We start from the raw sequence: 22,845 nt of genomic DNA on the forward strand, positions 1-22,845 counted from the left end.
AAGTAACGAGGATGTATAACTGAGACAGAAAATACACATAAGCGTCTTAAGCTGTAAATCATCAGGATTACAATATACTTATTGTGAATTTGATAGCTGAAATCACATTTTCTAACAGAGGCGCATACTGTAGAGCTGTACCAGCTGATTTGATCTCCAGCATTGTCCTAAAACTGAGAAAAAAACTTATTTTAACAAACCATTCTTCATTCATCAACATTCATATTGTGTACTATTTTTGTAGTTGTACCATTTTTAGTAGTTTAAGCATTTAAATAGGGAGTAAAGCACTATGTGGCATGCTGTTATTGACAAACAGAGGGGTGTGATGCAACCAAACATGAATTGGAGTTAAAGTGAGAATTCATTGCTATACTATACTCGTACTATAAATACCTTATAAATTACATAACACATCATAATTTTAATCAATTTATAGTATATGTTCAATGTTGTGGACCATCTGTGAAACATGCTAGACTACAGAAACTATAAACAGTATTTACTTCACTGGCCTCTCATAATGTAAAGAACCAAGTTTAGCAGGAGTGAATGCTGTACCTCACGTGACCATCTTCAATATTTCACTGACCACCTTTGGTCACCAGGAGGTTTCCTTAAAACCAGAACTCCTCCAAAATAGTCTCAATATGGCAGGTTAGGTATCATTTTTCATGGTCTATTGTGTATGAAATTTCTAGTTTCTGGCAAGTAACTAGGATGTATAACTGAGACAGAAAAGACATGTAAGCATCTTAAGCTGTAAATCATCAGGATTACAATATACTTATCGTGAATTTGATAGCTGAAATCACATTTTCTAACAGAGACGCGTACTTTAGAGCTGTACCAGCTGATTTAATCAACCAACAGACACTCATAGCTTAACCACACTCACTACCATGTCTGTACCATGTGATGGCTGTGTTGAGAATATTTAATTGCAAGATTTAATTTGGTCACCAGTGACTTGATTACTCAATTACAAAAGGGCTACAAAAAAAGTCAAAATACTAATAAGGTGTCCCAGTGGTGCAGACCATCATGTATAGGTGATGTTCTTTTCTTCCAAATACATAAAAAAAAAAACATTTAACTTTTTTTCTGGCCAAATGACCATTATCCTGACCATTTGTTACCTACATGGCTCACAAGACTGAGGTTTGTAAATTCAAAATTAAAAACTGACCTAAATAAAGTTGGTGCAAATCTAAATTGACCACTACCAGAAAGAAAAAAAACCTTTCCTCTGTCCTTTCCCCTTCAGTGAATTCTCTTTCCCACTGGTCAAGATTTAGGTGTTTGAGGTGTCTCCTATAGCTAGCAGCTATGAAGCTATAATTGCATGCACACAAAGCGTACCTGTATGCTAGGTGTACCTTATAAAGCGACAATAAGTGTGTATAATGTTTCTCTGTCAACAAAATCGATTGTTTTCTTTTCACTATAGGAAAGGGTGGATATATCCCATCATAGAACAAAGCTCCCTGAAAATAGGCTGGACATATAATGTTTCTCTGTTCACACAATCATTACTTTTTTTCACTATCAGAAATGTGGGTGGATGTCTCAGCAAAATACACAAGGTTCCAGGAAAACCACTTGCAGCCTTTTTCTCTGTATACAAAGTGATTCCCCCCCCCAAGAAATGCATGTTATTCCTGGGACAGTCTGTAAACTAACCAATAAAATGACCCAAAAGGTGTAATCCAGAGCCTTGTTTTATCAAGTGCGCTCCATTTATGCATTACTAACTAATCTAAACCTCAGCTGACTTGACAGACACAGATTACTGCACTTTTACATAGTACAACTGCGGATTTATTTACATTTATCCAGAGAGACTTAAAGAAGTGTTTTGTCGTCTGTGAAAAACACATATAACATATAAAGAACACAAATAGTTCAGAATATTTGGGACTAAGAGCACTATCATGAGCAATTTGTGACACCCAGTTATTTTTAATATTCCTTGCATTAATGAGTAGGTCAAGTGAGTCAACACATGAATCAAGGCAAATAAATCAATAAGGCTTTCCATAAATGGATGAATTTAGAGATCATCACTATAAAAGCTGGCTTGAAAATTGGTTCCACAGCATTTTTTTTTTTTTTTTTTTGGATGCCAAGCAACACTGCCAAATTGTGAATCAGTAATGTCCACTTTCTGCCTCTTTTACTGCTTAGTCATCATTCCAGCCCTTTGTGTATTTCACCTTTTATGGAGTTCTGTACACATCCCTAAATGCAAATGTACTGGGTCAGGAATACAGCATTTGGATGTGAGTATGGAGACATTTTGTGTTTGGCTTATGCAAATATTCAAAAACATCTTTACTTAAAGATTAAAATTCAGGCCCATTACGCCATTAGGGTGATTTCACATATGCTTTTGAAACTTTGTGCCTTGTGGAAAACTCTACTGAGCATTAGGAAATGATTTTAGAAATGTCATGTGTTCTTGGTATTTGTACTACTGGACAGAATGTTCTGTTAAATAGCATTTTCTAAGATTTTTAAGACTAATTAGCAGCATAAATGTCAAAAATGACATTTAGGAAAACGACATTGTCGTTACATAAATACTGGCCAAAAAAAAGAAAGAAAAAGGTTTCTTGAATTATCACAATATAATTCAGACATAAATGTACCTTTTAACACAAAACATGGTATTACACACAATTTCAAGTAAAATACATGTATAAAGGTAACATTAACCATAGCTGAACTCTGATCTATTACATCCTAACAAAGCAATCATTCACTTGATACTTATGCTTTGTGTGATTTCCTGGAAAAACACACTGCAGAGTCAGAACACATTGTTTTTGGCAGTTATCATGATATAAATTTGAGTCTAGGCTACTCTTTCATTCCCACAGAGATATTCCTATTTTCAATTATCAACTATTCTTAATTGGTAATTGTGCACCACTACCTGTATGAACACCTATATGAAAAAGCTTCTTTATGCTTTTGTACACAGAGATATATTTTCACTAATCTGGATTAGAGGGGGTTGTTAGCACAATTCAACTTCCAATTAAAAGCTGCTGAAGACTTTAGACACAATATAGCCTTGAACAATGAAGACTGTATTTAATATGTGGGAATAATTTTTGGTTACACAGTTGATCTCACTGAAAGAAAACAAATATATTTCTCTCCTAAGTTGAGTAATAAAGTTACCCTAATGCAACCTGATGACACTGAATCAATCTTTTTAATAAAACCACATGTTTAGTCTGAAAAAAAAAAAAAAAATCCCGTCACAGAGCTCTCTTCATTAACAGTGGATTCCATAAAATATATCACTGTTTTCAGGTTTAATCTCACAAATCACAGTCAAACCCTTCATTGTCAGTGCCATCTCCAGAATGCGCTTTCTTGTTGTGAAAGCAGTTGGCACAGTGTGGTGTTTCAATTCGTATAACTTTTGCAAAGTTTGAGAAGTCCACATGATACTTCCCCTCTTTGGTGCGCGAAATGATAGGGAGGAATTGGTAGCCCCACATAATCTCCTTAGGGATGTAAGAACTCCTCACATGGCAAGAGAAGCTGGTGTATTCAGCAACACTGTCCATAAAGACCACAAGCTCAAAGTCCTGATTCTGAAGAGTGTCCACTGACATTTCAAAGAATGGACTGGTTTGGTCTATCACATGGTAAAGAGTCAATGGAGAGATGAAGAAGAGGTTGTCTTTCCCAGTTTCTACACTGAAATCAATGTTAACCTGATCCATGATGATGGATTCTCCTTCAGCTGTAGTTGTTGTCTTAATAAACTTGCCATATATTTGGGTTCCGATCATTAACGATTTGCGCAGATTGGCCACTCGTATCTTGAGACACAGATTATCTTGTCTAGAGCAGATGACGGCCATCTTACTAAACATGATTGCTTTGGCTCTTCTCTTGGGCAGTGAGACTTTGGCCATTACCACTCCACCCCAAAAGCAGGGAATGATTGTACCAAGAATAACCTGGAAAACATAGACAGCAATGGCACCTGGGCACAATGTTGTAATTGCTCGCATACCATAAGCAATAAAAGTCTGTGTCTCCAGTGAGTATAGGAAGGCTGTGGTAAGGTCATAGACATTAATCACACATGCACTATGGTTAGCTGCTGGGTTTTGCCACCACAAGTCACCATTGGTACCACCAACCCAGTACCATAAAAGTGCAAATACAAACCAGCTAAGAATGAATGAAGCCACAAAGAAGAACATAAGAAACGTCCAGTGGATCTCAACTAAAGTGGTCCAAAAGTCTTGAATGAAGCCAGACCAGTTTTTGTACCTTATGTTGGAATACTCAATGTTGCAATGGCCTTCTTTAGTGACCAGGCGATTTTGGTGAATTAGCCACTCAGTTAGATAATCTCTGATAAATTGTCCAAGAGTTTGTGCCATTGTCAAGATTTCGCTACAGAAAAAGGAAATAGGGTATGTTGAAAAGATGCAGGATCAGAATTTTTCAATCATAAATAAACTTACAAAAAAGAGAAATGAAAAAGAAACCTACCTGCTAAAAACGTTCCCTTGCAGACATCCAATGGTTCAGTAAAAAGGTCTTACCAGATTTCTGGTGACACTCTCTTTCTCTCTCTCTCTCTCTCTCTCTCTCTCTCTCTCTCTCTCTCTCTCTTTTAAGTCGATATTGGCAGTGTACCCAGTGCTCCCTGTCTCCTGTTCTCACTTTCAGTGCTTTTGTAAGGTCCCCTTAGGCTGGCCATGGATTTTCACAGTGGAAACTGCAAACTTGCAATTGGTCAGGATTTTAATTCATGCTATGCTATGCTCTTATACCTGTCTCTTTGTTAACCTTACTTTTTTTTTAAGCTCCTCATATAATTAGTTTAGCTTTAACTGCATTGTAATGTTCCTTTGGTTGGTCTATTTCATAGGAAACAAAAACAAATTAAACAGCCTGAAGGTTGAAAGCTGTTGTTTTTAGTTCTAATGTAATTAAACGTTGCAAGTGAGACTGTAAGAGCAATTATCTATAATTAGTCTGTATTGCTTTTTGTGTCTGTTGTTACACGGAGGATATCACACATACTGTGTCTACAGTGTGACAAAGCATATAAACTGAATCACTTTGGAAAGCTCAACAAATTCTGCTGAGTCATGACATGGCAACTAAACACATCCTTTGACTTTTTTCTGTTTTCACTACTCAGTGATGTGATTTGATATATGACATATGATATAATTAGAGATATGACTATATGATTAAAGAATGCATTCATCAACATGCGTTTAACAGGCTGAGCATCCTTAGCTGGAGCTGATACTGTTTAAATGGCAGTAAAATAGATAGAGTGTGGCTTGCATTTCCAAAGAGTCTAACTTCATGGAACTCAATCTTGTTGCTTGTATCAGTACTAGGGCTCTTTCCCAGTTCACTGTGAGACCGAACCATAAATGTGTTAAATGAAGGGTAAATTAGTCCTGGATGGCACATTAGATTTGTCAGTTGGGATTGTCTTGGGTTTTCTTTTTGCCACCTTCTTCTAGTCAGGCTGGACTTAGAATGTTTATCTGTACACAAAATCAGTTTGCTTGTTATTTTGTTTTCACTACAGGAAAGGGTGGATTTACACAACATGCTGTAAGGTATAGTTTAATATAGGGTAAGCAACATGTTACTGTGTTTTGCTTGGCAAGACACGCGAACATATTCTCAGAAATCACTCAGAACACATCAAGTCAAGCAAGGAAAATGATGATGATCCAAATCATCACTCTGCTTTGTAATTCTATTGTTGCTGGCATGTAACAAACCTGAATACCTGAGACACAAAAGCGTATCAAGCAGTAAATAATGTTTGAATGCAACAGGGTTACCTGATACTTGATTCACAAAGATTGTAATGAGTGACAGTTGTATCACAAAATTCCATTAATCTGCTTTATTTTAGGAGTTTAGTAAAGGTTATTTTTGAGCTATCACAAGGGAAGTATATATCAGTTAACATGTAAAGGTTGCATTTGAAGCAGCAGGCTGTTCAGCTGAAATGAAATGTTGTAACAGGCACTTTTAGAGATATTTTGCTGTCTTGGACAATTGGTTTTGACTTTTCACTTTTACGCTTTAGGTATAATTACTGGCTATAATCCTTTTAAACTCAGACACCCATCAAATAATATCTGGTGAACAGTGCACCTGTGCACCAAAATACCTACAATGCACACCTGTATAGAATTTGTATCTGACAAAAGGGTCAATGAGTGTGTATGAGTTTCAGAGAAACTCTGTTTTTGTTTTTGTTTTCTTTCACTATAGGAACGGAGACCAGATTTATTGTAACATAGTACACTAAGCTCTCTGAGAAGAGGATGGACTCAGTGTGTATAATGTTTCTCTGTTAACACAGTTTGTTGTTTGTTTTATATGGGAAATGTGGGTGGATTTCGTAGCAGACTACTCAAAGTTCCCAGAAGTCCTTGCTGTATTGGCAGGCTATTTACACAAGTTGTTTGCTTTGAACACAAAATGATCTTATTTTCAACTTCAGGTAAGGTGTATGGATTTACTAAGGGGGAAGAACAACATTTCCAGAGCACTGGGATTTTCATGTATACCCATATATTTCATGTTTTTAACAACCTGGACAAGTTGGGGTATTGATAAAGTGGCATGATTGTTTGTTTTCACATTATTGATGACATTGTGAGTGTGCTCCATCCTCTATCCTGTGTTTTGCCTATGTGGCGCTCATTTGACTACATCTTTTTGCTTCTGAATTTTTACATATAAATACACAAGATGTAGCTTTAGTCCACAGTTCTTTATGGCATCAATAGGATGCACCGCCAAAACTTTCCATAACAAAGTGACCATATGACATTTTTTAAAAATATAAATATTCATATCAGCCGTTGTATCTCTTGAAATTTCTCCCCAAGTGTCTGCCAGATTTGTAACAGAGATCCTGGCAGTTTCATAGACCCATGGATGTATATGTTTCTAGTATTTTCTCTTACCCTTTCTAGGGCTAGTGATAATCACCTGGAGAATCATTAACATATACACAATGTCATGAAGCACAGACTGACTTGAATGGGATTAGTAAATGACTGGCACATGCACACTTTTGGGAAGGATGAGGTTAAAGTGCTTCAAAGCCAACCAATCAAGTATAAAATTGAGTCTTATGGTCTTGATACAAAGCAGACAAAAAAATCTAACAAAAAATCAAAGAAAAAAATACAACCCTGGACTTAACCACAAATCCCCCTTGAGTAATCTGGCTACAAATACATGCATGGTTTATCACTAATGCATGTAGCTTTGCATATCCACTTTTCCTTGCTCCTTTCATTCAGGTTGGAAGAAGTATGTGCCACCAGCTAGGTGATATCTATGGTGCTGTAGCATGCCAGAAAGGCCACTGCATACATCTTTTAACATTAGATAGGAACTTAATTGATTAGTAGGCAGACGGGACAGTCACAGAAAGTACATACTGTCTCAGCAGACAAGCTCAGTTGAACCAGGGTGTAGCACATTCAACAAAAAGTTGAACCATTTCCAGAACTGCAGATGAAATTTTCTGAGGCATATGTATGTATAGTGTAGATTGATACAAAATTTATGAATGTAACTCACTTCTGTAATCCAGTCTCATCAGGTCATATTGATCAACTGACTATTAGGAATTTATAAATATGGCTTCAATATTGTCTCAGAAATCCTGTCAGGTTAACCACCCATGATTATGCAATATTAAATACTTTGAAATCCTTTTTTTGCTAAGTTTTCCCATATACTGTAGCTAAAGTGCATTGTCAGTTAAGATCTTCTTTATAAGTAGGATTATAATTGCCTTCTTTGCAGCTAATCAGCTAGCTAAATATTAGTCAGGATTAGGTTATATTTATATATTGCATTATCTTTAATGCTAGCTAACAAGCCTGGAGTTACTTTGTAGTTAAGAGGTAAGAATGATTTTTTAGCAAACTTGCTAATAACTAAGCAGATATAGCCTTGGTAGCTATTAATTTAGTTTGCTAACAAGGCAAAACACAATATATAAGGTTCATAAGGTTGCTGTAATAATTATGGAACAGCATTTTGCTTTTCTATCTTTTATTTCATGAAGAATATTTTCCATTTTGACATTAGACCTGGAGCTCTTAGTAAGAAGGAGTCAGGTGGCTCATTTAGGGGAAAAGGAGTTTGACTAAATACACTCACTAAATGAATGTTTATAGCTTTTATTTAGGATTGTTGTGAGGTTTGAATTGTTGTATTTATTTATTTATTTATTGACAGCAGGTTACTTTTGGCAGATTAGTTTACCAGGTGTTAATCACTCTTGACTGCCCACTTGCAATCAGATCCTCCAAAGTTGGAAAAAATGAGAAAAAAACATTTATAATTTTATTACATGAATTCTGAGTATTGATGTGTTCGATTTTCATCTTTTGTTTACTTTTTCTGAAAGTTCTACACAACATACACGAGGATATAACACAATACATAATATATCGTATACACTATTTTATGTAAAATACACATATATGCAGTCTATCTTATTAAAACAAAGCAAATAATCTATACCTCAGCACAAAAAGTGCACTCTTCCTTTCTTAAAGTGTCAGCTTTATACTGGAAACCTCTCAGAAACTCCTACAGCTGGGCGGATTAAACATGATAACATGAAATGGATATTGTTAAACATGCATAAGAAATGGCACCCCTTCACTAACCCATTTGAAAGGTTTCTAAAAATGTCAGTGTTTTTAGGGTTAATCTTCATTTTATGATTGTCTCAAATCACAGTCAAAGCCCTGATTGTTAATGCCATCTCTCAGTTGGTGATGATGCGCTTTCTCATTGTGAAAACAGGTAGCACAGTGTGGTGTTTTTATGGGCATAACTTTAGCAAAGTTCCAGAAGTCCACACGATATTTTCCTGCTTTGCTGCGCGAAATGATAGGGAGGAATTGGTAGCCCCACTTGATCTCCTTAGGGATATAGGAAGTCCTCACTTGGCAAGAGAAGCTGGTGTATTCAGCAACACTGTCCATAAAGACCACAAGCTCAAAGTCCTGATTCTGAAGAGTGTCCACTGACATTTCAAAGAATGGACTGGTTTGGTCTATCACATGGTAAAGAGTCAATGGAGAGATAAAGAAGAGGTTGTCTTTCCCAGTTTCTACACTGAAATCAATGTTGATCTGATCCATGATGATGGTTTCTCCTTCAGGTGTGGTTGTTGTCTTAATAAACTTGCCATATATTTGGGTACCGATCATCAACGATTTGCGCAGATTGGCCACTCGTATCTTGAGACACAGATTATCTTGTCTAGAGCAGATGACGGCCATCTTACTAAACATGATTGCTTTGGCTCTTCTCTTGGGCAGTGAGATTTTGGCCATTACCACTCCACCCCAAAAGCAGGTAATGGCAGTACCAAGAATAACCTGGAAAACATAGACAGCAATGGCACCTGAGCAGCATGTGGTAATGGCTCGCGTACCATAAGCAATAAAACTCTGTGTCTCCAGTGAGTATAGGAAGGCTGTGGTAAGGTCATAGACATTAGTCACACATGCACTATGGTTAGCTGCTGGGTTTTGCCACCACAAGTCACCATTGGTACCACCAACCCAGTACCATAAAAGTGCAAATACAAACCAGCTAAGAATGAATGAAGCCACAAAGAAGAACATAAGAAACGTCCAGTGGATCTCAACTAAAGTGGTCCAAATGTCAAATAGGTAACTGATCCAGTTTTTGTACTTTATGTTTGAATACTCAATGTTGCAATTGCCTTCTTTGGTAACTAGGCGGTTTTGGTGAATCCGCCACTCATTCAGATAATCTTCGAAAAATTGTCCAAGAATCTGTGCCATTGTCAAGATTTCTGTACAGAAAGAGGAAATGGGATATGTTGAATAGATGCAGGCTTACTCAGAAATAAACTTGCTTAACAATACAGCATGGTTCAGTTAAATGTAAATTGCTGCCAAGGAAAAATTCACATTTAAGATCTTTATTATACATCCCTTTAAATTTAGATAACTAAACGATTATGCTCTTTGTATTGTCTTACTAGTAAAACAGCAATACATAGGATTAAGTAACAATTAATTCAAAAGACAGATATGATTTGTCAGTTTCTCTAAACCTAATATCAGTTATAGCACCAGGAGAGTAGAATAAAACTAGTGGTCACATTTGCTCTTTAGACTTCACAAATCACAGTGAAAATAAGATTACAGCTTGGAACCTACCTGTTAAATAAATTTCCCTGAGGATGTCCAAGAGTATGGAAAAACAGGTATGTGTCTCGCAAAAATTACAGCGGACAGTTATTCAGTTACTCAGTATATATAATCATAAACTATCACTCGTGTCCCTATCTCTAATTCTATCTCTCACTTTCTCTGAGACCTTTTATCAGCTCTGTGTATGTCTGCTGTGCCTGTAGGCAGTACTTGGCATCTGCATTTATTTACCTGTACACAAAATTCATTTGTTTTCCACTAAATGTGGGACAAAGATTTACACAATACACACTTGCAAACAGTCAGTGATCCCTAGCCTGACTCATTTCAGCTCATCATATAATTAACATAACATAATGTGTATAAAATGATGTCTGCTACTATAAAAATTGTATACTGCTAAGTTCAATAACTTGCGGAGGATTTTATCTTACAGCCCGTCCTCTCCTTCCTTGTCCTTTTATACTCCATTTATTAAATGTTTACACAAATCATAGTTTACAGTTTTAGAAGTGAAACTATAAATGCAATTACTTCTAATTAGTCTGTATTGCAAGTCTATCTAAAGTTTTATATATGGTATAGTAAGAATTTTCAGTGGAGCAAAAGTATAGGAATGGAAAGGCTTAAAGACAATAACACTTAATATTTGTCTACATACTGTTACTACAACAAACTGTTGTACTTTTTTTGTGATGGTTCTCCCCACTTTCCCTAATTGTTTAGTTTAAGGGGTTTCTCCCTTTTCTCTCCTCTTCAGGAGGTGAAATGCTGCTCTTTTGTTTTAAGGTCTGGTGATTGACTTGACCAGTATACAAACTATTTTTTTTTCTTCATGCTGAAGTCATTGCTTGTGTTTTGGGTCATTGTCTTACTGTATAATGAAGAAGAAGCCTTTATTATTGTCATATATATACACTACCAGTCAAAAGTTTGGACACATCTTCTAATTCCATGGTCTTTCCTGATGTTTATTTCTTTCTACATTGTAAAACAATGCTGAAGGCGGCCGAAATACACAATAATGTCCTTTGAACAGTTGATATTGAGATATGTCTGCTACTGATGCTCTGTAAAGCCTTCATAACGGCTCTAATCTGAGGTGCTGTTAATTGGTGATTTCTGAGGCTGGTAACTCTAAATGAACTTCTCCTCTGCAGCAGAGGTCAGTTTTGGTCTTGCTTTACTGGGATGGTCTTCATGTGAGCCAGTTTCATCATGGTGCTTGATGGGTTTTGCAAATGCAATTGACAATACTGTTCTCGCAAGAACTATTCCAGAACACCTGACCTTCGTGTCTTAAAATAACAACTGACTGTTGTTTGTTGTCATTACATATGGATTACTTAAGTCCATGTCTGTTATTTCATAGTTTTGAAATATCCAGTATTGTTCTAGAATGTAGAAAATAAATCCCTAAACAAAAAAACATTGAAGTAAAAGGTGTGTCCAAACTTTTGACTGGTAGTGTCATTACAGTGAAATTCTTTATCTACATATCCCAACTTTGGAGGTTAGGGTCAGAGCGCAGGGTCAGCCATGATATAACACCCCTGGTGTAAGGAGGGTTAATGGCCTTGCTCAGGGACCCAACAGTGGCAGCTTGGCAGTGCTAAAGGCTTGAACCCTGATCTTCTGCAACCCAAAGCCTTAATCACTTGAGCTACCATTGCCTTGCACATAGCTCCTCCCAAATAGATTGGATGCATTTCTCTATAATTGGTGGGATGATTCTGTAGACTTTTCATATTCATATTGCTGCTACCATTATAAGTTACATCATCAATAAAGATTAGTAAGCCTTTTCCAGAAGCATTTCTGCAAGCCCAAGCTTGCATGAATGTAATATATCCTTGCATGCAAGGTATATCTACTTTTTTTTTTCTTTTTACAAAAATATTATTATATTTTTTGCTGTTCTCATGTCAAGGAACACTGTCCCAACACTTAATCTTTATAACATCCTATAAATTACTAGGAATTGTGGTGATACATTTCAAGCAAAGGGGCATGTGCAAATTCTTTGAATTTTTCAGTTGTGGGATTGTGTTGTATAAACAAGACCGTGTACAAGAAATCAACATAAGATAACATAAGTTCAAACACACTAAACTGTATCATAACAGTGAGACATCCTCCGTACATTCCTTCTCCAAGAAAACAACTGACCTTTGTGTACAGGTAAACATTACACGCCAAAGTCAGGTGTACTAGTAAAAGAGCGTCAGACACGATCCAAGATTTTAGAAAGAGAGTGAGCAGGGACTGTCATGAATTAACAACATAAGGGAAAAAAAGAAGGAGAGAAAGTACAGGCTTGTGGACTTGAGGTAAGTGTATCTATACTTTATCTGTACCTTAGAGCAAAACAATCCATGGGTGTTAAAGTGGGGTCTGTGAAACATAGACAAGGGGTCTGCACTTTCTGGAAATCTCAATATACCATTATCAAAGTTGAGTTATTGGCCCATGTGACTAGTCACTTTAATTGAACAGGCTTGGTCCATACCTTAATTGACTAAAAAAGGCCTATAAATGATACCAGTTCACATCTCTATGTTCTGATGAGGAAAAGTTAAAAAATAAATAAAAAAAAAGCTCTTTGTTTTAGTCCACAATTATTATATGAGCCTAATATCTGAATAATTAGACTGTGTTCATAAAATAAAGCTGTATGCAAAATTTATTTTACAGATTAAAGTGTCAGGGGCTGAACAAATTACATAAGAGAACCCCTTGCAAAGTCTAAAGTTTCAGCATGTTTTTATGTTCTGTTTTCCTGGTCTTTTATATTAGGGATCACCGAAAATGACACGCACCTTACCACAGTTGCTCAGAGAATACCTGGATAAGCGCAAGATTCACAAAAACCGCTTGGTGACCAAAGACGGCCACTGCAACATTGCATATGGCGGTGTGAAACAAAGCCAAACTTTCATCTACTTCCTAGATTTCTGGACCACCTTAATGGAAATGCGCTGGCGTTTTGTCATCTTTCTCTTCGGAGCCTCCTTTGTATTTGGCTGGTTCATCTTCGGACTACTCTGGTATTGGGCTGCTTTTGCTAACGGTGACCTAACCTGGCAAAACCCACCTGCTGGCCATAAACCTTGTGTAGAAAATCTTTTTGATATGAAAGGTGCCTTCCTCCAATCCATAGAGACTCAGATGTCCATTGGTTATGGTTATCGACTAATCACTCCATTTTGCCCTAGTGCTCTCACCATTTTCACAGTTCAGTGTGTCTTCGGGACAGTGATTATCTGCTTTTGGTGTGGTGTGATTATGACTAAAGTTGCCCGGGGCAAAAAAAGAGCCAGAACCATCCGTTTTAGCAAGATGGCTGTCATCTCTTCTAAAAAGGGCAGTCTCTGTTTACAAATACGAGTGGCCAATATGCGCAAATCTCTGATGGTTGGGAGTCAGATCTATGGCAAACTTCTTAAAACAACTGTCACTCCTGAAGGTGAGACCATCATAATGGACCAGATCAAGATAGATTTCATTGTAGACGCTGGAAAGGACAACCTTTTCTTTGTCTGTCCTTTGACTCTGTACCACATCATTGATGAATCAAGCCCATTTTTTCAAATGACAGTAGACACCCTTCACCAGCAGGAGTTTGAGTTAGTGGTGTTTCTCGATGGCACTGACGAGTCCACCAGCTCCTCCTGCCAGGTCAGAACATCCTACCTTCCTAAAGAGATCATGTGGGGCTATGAGTTCCTCCCCATGATCTCACGCAGCAAAGAGGGAAAGTATGTTATAGATTTCTCCAACTTCACCAGAGTGCTTCCTGTAGATACAGCACCTTGTGCCAGTCAAATGGCCAAATCCCCAGATGACTTTCCTCATTATGATACTCCCACTGATGGTGACAGGTTTCAAGACAAGGAAGTTAAAGGCCAGTCCTCTGCTACCTATTTGTGATGCATGTGAGTGTTGTTTAAACATTTGCACTGTTCATTCCCAAAATATTATGCATTTATGTCCTATTGCACTGCAATTCAGAGACATAACTGGGTACTTTCTGGCAGTTCCAAATGGGCATGAATATTGCATTTATAAGACATTTAAAATTGTCTTTATGAAGAATAATGTTTGCAGTGTAGCAGGTACCTTTGCCACCTCATAGATCCAGGGTCCCTGCTTTACATCTGAAGGAGTGTGTGAATGTGTGTGTGTGCCCACAATGCACTGATGTCACATCCAGTGGGTATTCCTGCCTCACATCTAGTGTTCCCAGGATTGGCTCAAGATAAAATGAATGAATGAATGAATGAATGGAATAGGCTTATTTCTGTAAAATCTGTAACTGTCTGTAAACACATTGCATCAATATCATGTATATCCACAGTCTAAAAGATTAAAGCTCGAGCACTGACTTCAAATAATATAAATGAAGTTATAAATTATAAATATTAGAGAAGTTTATTCAGCAGATGTACTAAGACTTGTCGGCGCTTATGAAACTGTTGGTGTTTATTTTCTCAGATGATCATCACATGGTTTATATAATGTTTTATTGTTAGCAATTGTTAAAGATGAGCTACTAAAATAATCAGTTAGATGAAAATCTGTAGACACTGCATGAGTTTGAGGGTTACAAGGCATTTAAACTGTATTTTTTCCATTTATTTAATTTAATTTAATGAAAAAATATATTTTATTTTATTTTATTTTGATAGTTTTAATAAGTTGTATGCATCTAATAAACTAGTTTTTGCACACTGTCTGTAGTTTATTTGTAATAATACTGAATAGTTTTTAATAATAGTGTAATAATAGTGAATACTGAACAGTGGATACCTGGAATAAATAGTAGATCTTAAGGCTATTTTTCTGCTCAGCCAGAAGAGGGCAGAAAAGGCAAAGCAATATCAGTCTGGGAGAACTTGTGACACATTACATTTCTATATGTTTGCACACCCGAGTTTAATGAGAAAACCTGTTCATAATAAATAAAAAAAATAAAATCAAATAATAAATAAATAAGTGAGGAAGTTACTGATTGATGATGTAGCATATGTTGGTCATCTTAAGAATAACACTAGGGCTCATTTAAATGTTTTAAATGTAATGTGTGTGTGTGTGTGTGTGTGTATAAAAATGTGATATAAAAGTGTAATATAAGATAATATAAGATAATATATAATATAATCACTTTGGAAAGCAAAGATAATGATCATGGCTGCAATCATTCAATCATTCTGCCAAGAGATGATTGCCTGTAAGGTGGAAGTGACGCTTGTTGTGTTTAAGAGCATTAAGAGCGGGTGGTGCACCATGGAACGCTTTTGTTTAAAAGTGTTGCTCTCTGACTCAAACATGACACACAGGCAGTGACGCAGAGGTTTTCCAGTAAACAGTAGAATATGTTTGTGGATGTAAATACACACACACACACACACACACACACACATGTACATGTATACACATACACACAGCTGGCCTTCAAGCAAAGTTCTGTCTTCTCACAGATGTGATATAATAATTTTTTTAAATTTAATTTCATTTTCATTTTTATTCTTAATAGTTTTAATTCATTTTACCTTCTTAATATTCCTAGCACAATGTTTCCTAAAAATATCATTTTCAGGAAAATTTATTAAGACAGTTTAGCTTATATTTGTGTGCCGATCCACCCCAAATGCTCACTATTAATATAAAGACAGCAAAAAAAACAACAACCCCGAAATAAATAAAATAAAAAATAAAAACCAGACACATTTCAGTAGTTTAAAATGTAAAAACATTTATTTTTTGTCACATTTATCTACATAAGCCTTTTTATAAAAGGTATTAATACATTGCAGGAACAACAAAAGTAAAAAAAAAAAAAAAAAAAAAAAAAAAAGAATAATTGCAAAATTATATATATTTTTATATAAATTCATATATTTAATATTCAAAATACATTGCATATATGAAAAAAAAAGCACAATTCCTTCATTAGATAGTGAGATCCTGAAAAGAGGATGGGTTGGGTATTTATTTATTTATTTATTTATTCGTTCATTTATTTAAATCTACATCTACAGTTAAGAAAATTCAAGCATGGGAATACCGAACCTGTCTAATTTAAGACCCTGCGATCATTTGTGAGGCACGTTTGAGTGTTGACTTTGGGATTTGAAGCTTTAGCAGGCAAAATATTTTTTTATTTTGGCACTTCCAGTATTACAGTTCTGGTCCATAAAGCACATGGTTTTCTACAAGGCATTTGTGGTATCATTAAAGAAGAAGAAAAACAAACAAATCAAATACTTTCACCTCATTACGACAAGGCACAGAGCACATTACAAAACAAAAACATTCATAAATTTATTGCCCAAATGTACAGATACAAAACACTAATGCTGTACATACTACCTTCAACACCGGCTTAAAAAAGTTTGCATTTGACCGAGGTCAACTCGTATTCATTCTCTTGATCTTTTAATACTGTCACATATGAAAATAACTCTGCATAATTTATACAGTAAGATGCTTTTAATGCCTAGTTGACCGTTGATTAAAAAATAATAGCAAATAGGTCTGACAAACGCACAGCGTTCGCGAATCTGAGGATCACACTGGTTTCAACCTTTTGTGTTGTTTTAAATGTTAACTTGTTTAATTCATTCAATTTTTTCTTTCTTTCAAAGAGGTACTTTGCATAATGTCCACATTCAACTGTTCAGTGATTTAAGTAGCTTCAGGTAATGACTTCATAAAAACAAAGTGTTCAGGAACATCATTTTAACGTGTAATGACGCTTAAGTAATGTTTGATGAGATGAGCTATAGCTGATTGAATTTTTTTTTTACTGGCAAATAAGACACAAATACAAATGTAACCTTATAAACACAGTGAGGTACAGCGGTGAAGGTAAAAACCACTTTGGGCTGCTCTCGAAATTAACACTAAGTGGATTAAAAATAGATCGTCTGCTTCACAGGCAGTTTTCACATCAGCACTGACTGCGTGGTTTGGCTTTAAATACTGCATGGTAGTCTTTGACAATGTTTGATTGGTTTTCACAAGACCAACCACGAACTGTTTGGCAGGTGTTCATCTTTTCGCCCGTGGAGTGCTACATTACACTGAAATCTATGTCAGCCTTTTATTGACTTCCCTACTTTATAGGAATGTTACTTTTGTGATTGTGCTGATTGACACTTTGGCAAGCCAATGGAATATTCCTGGCAAGAGAGACCTGCTGGGAATGTTACTTTTGGGATTGTGGTGACTGACACGGACAAAACTCTGTGCAAACCTACACTTGTTTTCCTCAGCTATGGCCAATGTGTCAGAATTCCAGTTAGGAGGAAGAGTGAGAGAGACATGGCTGAACCTGAACCTTCCAGTTGCCATATATAAATATATATTTTTTTTCTCTGCTGCCAGATATCCCTCCTGTGACGTGATTTGATTAGATATAATTAGTAGACTTTTAGAGGAGTCCGTGAACAAAACAGATAGATGAGAAGACCCCATTTTGCTGAAAGCACTGGAATGTTAAGATTATCAGTATTGGCAGAGAGAATGTTGTCACAGTGTCACAGTGATTCTTGATTCGTTCATTTCATCCTTGGTCTCTTGTGCTATATTGCTTGATTAAACTCTAGCATGGCATAGGATATACCCTGATAGTGGGACTGGAGACATTTCACATTTGCACACCAGGACCATTTAGAGCTGGAATTTAGGAGAGTATGATTCCATTCCGTTGGGTAGGTGCATGTGTGTCGAGGGGATGCTTTGGCCCATACTGTTTACAGGGATAGAAAGACGCAAAAACGTGTGGAAACAAAAAATACACTCTAGACAAACAGACAAAAAATCAAACAGTTACTTGTCCTGTGAATAAGTAGTACTCCATTTTAGAAGTGGATCAATGCAACATCCAGTTTTTGGTTCGTTCTTTCTTTTTCTTTCCCTTCTTCAACCAGTTCCTTGCTTTAGTGAATTTAGCCCTGATTCTCCTTCATTTTACAAATTTAGTCATTTTTCAATTTGCCTTCCTTCTGAGTGCAGCTTGGGGTTGGCATGTGGCTGATAGGATTTAGTAGTAACTGCCCAGGTGAGAGGGCATATGAGAGTTGGGATGTCTTGGCACACTGGCACTGGGGTAGATACCTGCCGTAGGGGAGCTCCAGTAAGGGTTAGATGGGCCAAAAAAATTGGATGAAGTGACGGGCATGGAAGGTGGGTGCGGCGAGACGAAGTTGACCTTCTGCTGGTGAGCGTGGTAAGGAGGCACGTAGGCCAATTCAGACGGGTACTTGTACATGGAAGACTCAGTGGGGTGGGGCTGCAGGGCTTGGGCGATGCCATGGAAGTCAAACTTGTAGGCGTATCGCTTGCCGTGCACCTTGGTCATGATGTTTTTGTCGTAGTAGTAGCGCAGTGCACGGCTCAGCTTGTCGTAGTTCATGTTTGGCTTGCTCTTGCGCTCTCCCCAGCGCCGTGCGACCTCGTCCGGGTCAGTCATCTTGAACTCGCCGTTGGTGCCTTCCCACGTGATACAGCCAGCGTTGGCGCTGTCGGATAGAAGCTCCAAGAGGAACTGCCACAGCTGGATCTGGCCTGAGCCTGGAAATGTATACACAGATACAGACACAGTTAAAAATAATGCTAGAGCAGGATGTTATATGCAATGGAGTGTCGAGCAATTCTGGCTTCACTTGCATTCCACTTTCAGAGACTGATAAAATAAGCAATTCCAACAGTATCTTTTTTTTTTTACCTGGATTGGCAAGTCGACTGCTTGTCGGTCCTAAGATCTGATACGGATCTGAGAAACAAAACAAGGAGTAAGTATTGTAGGACACATTTCATAATTATAAAGCTTACTTTCTATACTTTCTTCATTAGTGCTGCATGACTGCTTCTGTTACCTGGCTGTGGCCGGGTTTGTTCAGTGCTCTTAGATACATTCTGTGAGACCACAGTAGGGGAGCCTGGGAAAGAAGAAGAGTGGGTGAGCTCACACACTGAGTCGATGTCCCTTTACATACAGTATCAGTTTTTATCCAAAGAATACAAACAGAACTAGCAGCTGATCGAATCGCTGAAATAGAACTGGTCACTTTAGTAAGCGCTTAGTACAGCACAAAAGCAACAAGTCCTAGAATTGAATCCTTAATCGCTCGTTCTCCATCCCAAAGATCACTTCATACAACAAATACTAATTTAAGCTAAAACTTTATGCTATATTCCCCTTTTAATAAAAGGTTGCACAATATCTTAGTTTCCTAAATGAAACTTAAAAACCATTTAGGATCAAACTTGGCATTAGATACTTCTTCAAGAGTCTAGGAAGACCAGTGTTTCTCCTACTCACCTTTACCACTGTGCATGTTGTTTGACCAGCCTGTCCTCCGTACAGCATCATATGAGGCGTCTGAGGAGAAAAGATAGACAATTTCAGTTCATTTCTTATGCTTTAACTATTTACATTTATTCCATATATCATGCTTTTTTCAAATACTAGAAAATTTCCATTAAATATGCAGTTTTATTTAAACAGGTCTTTCACATCCCCACTGACAAAATAGATAGTTTGTACTTTCTTCCATATATGAGTGAACGAAGAAGAGAAATCTTTTAGAAGATATATAGCTCTGGCTAAATTTGTGTGGTTTTATCTGGCTTGCAGCATGGCCAAAAGACTACCATAAATTACACTTAAGCAGATTTGGTACGAGTGGCCAGATTTTAAAAACACACAGACACTCAGACAAAAAACCCACAATGAAACATGTTCATGTAGGTTTTACGTGGATGTAAATAGAGAAAGAGTCTTTGTGAAATCAAAAATACCATTATCAATATTTGCGTCAGTGCAACAAAAGTAATAATTTTAGCTATAAACGTTAGAGGGTTTCTGTTTTTTGGTTTATTTTAAGGCATAACCTGGAAACGGACCGTCCCAGGAGGGAAAAGGAGAGCGGAAAAAGAAAAAAAAAACATCAGACAGCAGGAAATCAAGGAGACGCTTGTATATTTCCCATGGATGTTTTGGACAGACATAGCATTCTCATATGTAGTTCTAAAACAGTCTCATTGTGCCTTGAAGCATAACGCTGTTCCTTCTGTCCCACACGGAAATTAGCCAACTATCACTGCTAATTATTATCCCCATTCTTCAGACAGTCCGGCTGCCCTTCTGGCCTTAATGATAAAGTGACTGATTGCTTTCGGCATCGAGTTGCACAAATTTTTGACCAAGACATAGTGGTGAGGCCACAAAAATGTACAAAGACTGATAGAACTCGTGCAAAATCTCAGACACGGGACTGTGTATTTGGAAAAATTCGGATCTCTGCAATGGATCATTGGCACAGTTGAAGTGTAGTAAAATTGCGAGCTATTTTTTAGGGTAATAATCATGCTTCAAATTGATCTGAATTAAAATAAATCTAAATTATGGTTATGTTTTTCTTGGAATTTTTTTGCAGTGTAAGCAGTATCATACTGCCCCAGAGCCTTTTAACTGTTATCTGTATCTCTCGGTTTTAAAGGAAACCACACTCACAAACCTCAGACCTGATTGTTACTCCACTAGGATTTGGATAAGGAAAGCACCTCATATAACGTTTTTTTTTTTTTTTTTTTTACCCTGCTAGAGCATATCACAGCTGCCCGGCTGGTTAGAATGATCCAGCACTGCCATCTTCTGGAGATCTTACCCCTATTCTGGGTGGGTCTAAAATACATTAACTACTGAAAACAAAGTAAACGTTTGGCTTGGAATGAGTTAACAAAACTAAACGGCCCACTTCTTTCAAAATCACAACACATCTTCAGCCAACATTCCTCAGCGAAAACAAAACTAAGGGATGGCGACCCAGCTTCAGAAGGCTTTATGAATCTTGTAGACGAGCAGAATAAGCATAATCGAGTTAAATATGATGTTTCATGCAAAACTATATGTCCCCGACCAAAGATCAAGAAAAAAAACAACCCACGAGCGTGATGTAATACAGTATTCTGTTTTATTTGAGTGATATTGACTACCAGTTACTTCTAATATTGAGACTGGCTCAATGTTCCATTGCCGTTTCACAGTAATTATTTTTCATCACTCTTTCTAATCTTCATTACAGTTCTTTTCTACTCAAGGTCTCAATATCCTCATGTTTATCTTTGTCTCTAGAGTAATCTAGTACAAGACCTGGTCCAACAGGGGAAAGAAGGATAGAGAGAAGGAGGGAGCGAGTCCTGAGAGAGTTACGTTTCCTGCTTGCTGAGCCTGCACACACAACCTCTCTTTGTTTTCCTGGCCCCTTTTTTCCCTCGCTTTTTTCACCCTCCCAACTGTGAAAAAACACACACCAGTCTACCTCCTTCCAGGAGAAGGCCCACAATCCAGTAGGGAATGAGAGAGAGAGAGAGAGAGAGAGAGAGAGAGAAAGAGAGAGAGAGGGAAAAGACAAGAGAGCGAGCAGACGAAATACGCCGTCGGAATTTGAAAAGAAAACAGTGGCAGTGGACGTTACTACTGTCTGATAGGCCCAAAAGAGTTGGAGGTAGACTGACTTAAAATATAGCCAAGGAAAGACCAGCAATGATTCCTCGCTAAGCTCTCAAAGCTTGAACACTGGAGAACCGATAGGCTCCTGCTGCCAATTCACTCCTAATTTAAACAGGCTAAAAAGTGAGACATCTTGCTTGAGAGAAGCTTACTTGACATTTTGCATTTAACAGCATTGTTAAAGGTAATGAAACAGTCTGAACCTGAGCGCAGAATTTCTCACTGCGCTTTCCCACTGTGCTCACTTTGTTCATCTCTGCTGTGCTACTCTGGGTGTGGTGGTTCCTCAGAGACCACACTGCAGTGCGTCGAAAACTTAGTCATTACACAACTAGCCAGCCATCTAGACTACCACAGCTTCGCTCAGCACTGTGTAGTCACCCAAAAATGTCCCATATACAGTAGATTACTAATGTTGTCTAACCCTGTATGTTGTCTCATGGTCCTGAAGATGTAATGTTTCATCTAACAATTTAAAAATTGTACACTACTATTGGTAAAATATTGAAATGACTAATCCATTGATCATAATCAGTAATGGCTGGAGAAATACCTCATGAAGACTTCAGTGAATTTAGCTCTGATTCACCAAAGGCATAATAAGAATGATGCTTGGCAAACAGCTAAACACACACACACACACACATGCAGATGCACAGACACACACTCAGACACTTAATGGCAGATAAACAGATACATATGTGATTTATAATCTTTTGTGTCTGTAACCCATTCATTCAAACCAAAAACACTTAACTTACAGACCTTTTGTATATCTAATACTTTAATTGTACAATGTGTGATCATTTATTCTACTTTTAGTTTCTCCTCCGAAGGCGTTTTGGATTAAAACAAACAAACAAAAAAAAGCCCTCTTATTTTTATACTTTCAATTCTTTAAATTGTCAATGCTCTAGTTTTCTGTGAAAAGCTTGTACTTGGACACTAAATGGTTACATTTCTCCTTTCCCTAGAAGGACGTCAATGACCTTTTGTTCGTGATGAAAACAAAACAAATCATAATTCACACTTCTATTCACAATACAGTGTAAAATTTTCCTCAGCCAATTAAAACAA

General features: G+C 37.1%; 4 protein-coding genes across 8 annotated transcripts in view; 1 reads left to right on the forward strand and 3 right to left on the reverse strand.

Annotated features, from left to right (window-relative positions):
* Positions 1–3,332: 3,332 nt before the first annotated feature.
* LOC131352293 (ATP-sensitive inward rectifier potassium channel 1-like) lies at positions 3,333–4,415 on the reverse strand. Its single transcript, XM_058388284.1, has one exon. The coding sequence runs from the start codon at positions 4,413–4,415 to the stop codon at positions 3,333–3,335; it is 1,083 nt and encodes a 360-aa protein (XP_058244267.1).
* Positions 4,416–8,236: 3,821 nt separating this feature from the next.
* Positions 8,237–10,401, reverse strand: LOC131352146 (ATP-sensitive inward rectifier potassium channel 1-like). Its single transcript, XM_058388071.1, has 2 exons — positions 10,254–10,401; positions 8,237–9,883 (listed from the first exon to the last, which is right to left on the reverse strand). Exon 2 carries the CDS (start codon positions 9,870–9,872, stop codon positions 8,772–8,774), a length of 1,101 nt encoding a protein of 366 aa, XP_058244054.1. The 5' UTR covers positions 9,873–9,883; positions 10,254–10,401; the 3' UTR covers positions 8,237–8,771.
* Positions 10,402–12,440: 2,039 nt separating this feature from the next.
* LOC131351720 (ATP-sensitive inward rectifier potassium channel 1-like) lies at positions 12,441–15,094 on the forward strand. Its single transcript, XM_058387227.1, has 2 exons — positions 12,441–12,577; positions 13,044–15,094. The coding sequence occupies exon 2, from the start codon at positions 13,056–13,058 to the stop codon at positions 14,175–14,177; it is 1,122 nt and encodes a 373-aa protein (XP_058243210.1). The 5' UTR covers positions 12,441–12,577; positions 13,044–13,055; the 3' UTR covers positions 14,178–15,094.
* Positions 15,095–17,025: 1,931 nt separating this feature from the next.
* Positions 17,026–22,845, reverse strand: part of fli1 (Fli-1 proto-oncogene, ETS transcription factor) — a 28,227-nt gene continuing 22,407 nt past the window's right edge. For all 5 annotated transcript variants that reach the window (XM_058387936.1, XM_058387934.1, XM_058387938.1 and 2 more), the window contains 4 exons: positions 19,576–19,635; positions 19,130–19,192; positions 18,979–19,026; positions 17,026–18,824 (listed from right to left, as the gene is read on the reverse strand). In XM_058387936.1, coding sequence (XP_058243919.1) covers positions 18,295–18,824; positions 18,979–19,026; positions 19,130–19,192; positions 19,576–19,635 — 701 coding nt within the window. In that variant the 3' untranslated portion in view covers positions 17,026–18,294. The remainder of the gene's footprint in view (positions 18,825–18,978; positions 19,027–19,129; positions 19,193–19,575; positions 19,636–22,845) is intronic.

Source organism: Hemibagrus wyckioides, linkage group LG04 (assembly GCF_019097595.1).
Source record: "Hemibagrus wyckioides isolate EC202008001 linkage group LG04, SWU_Hwy_1.0, whole genome shotgun sequence".
NCBI lineage: Eukaryota > Metazoa > Chordata > Actinopteri > Siluriformes > Bagridae > Hemibagrus > Hemibagrus wyckioides.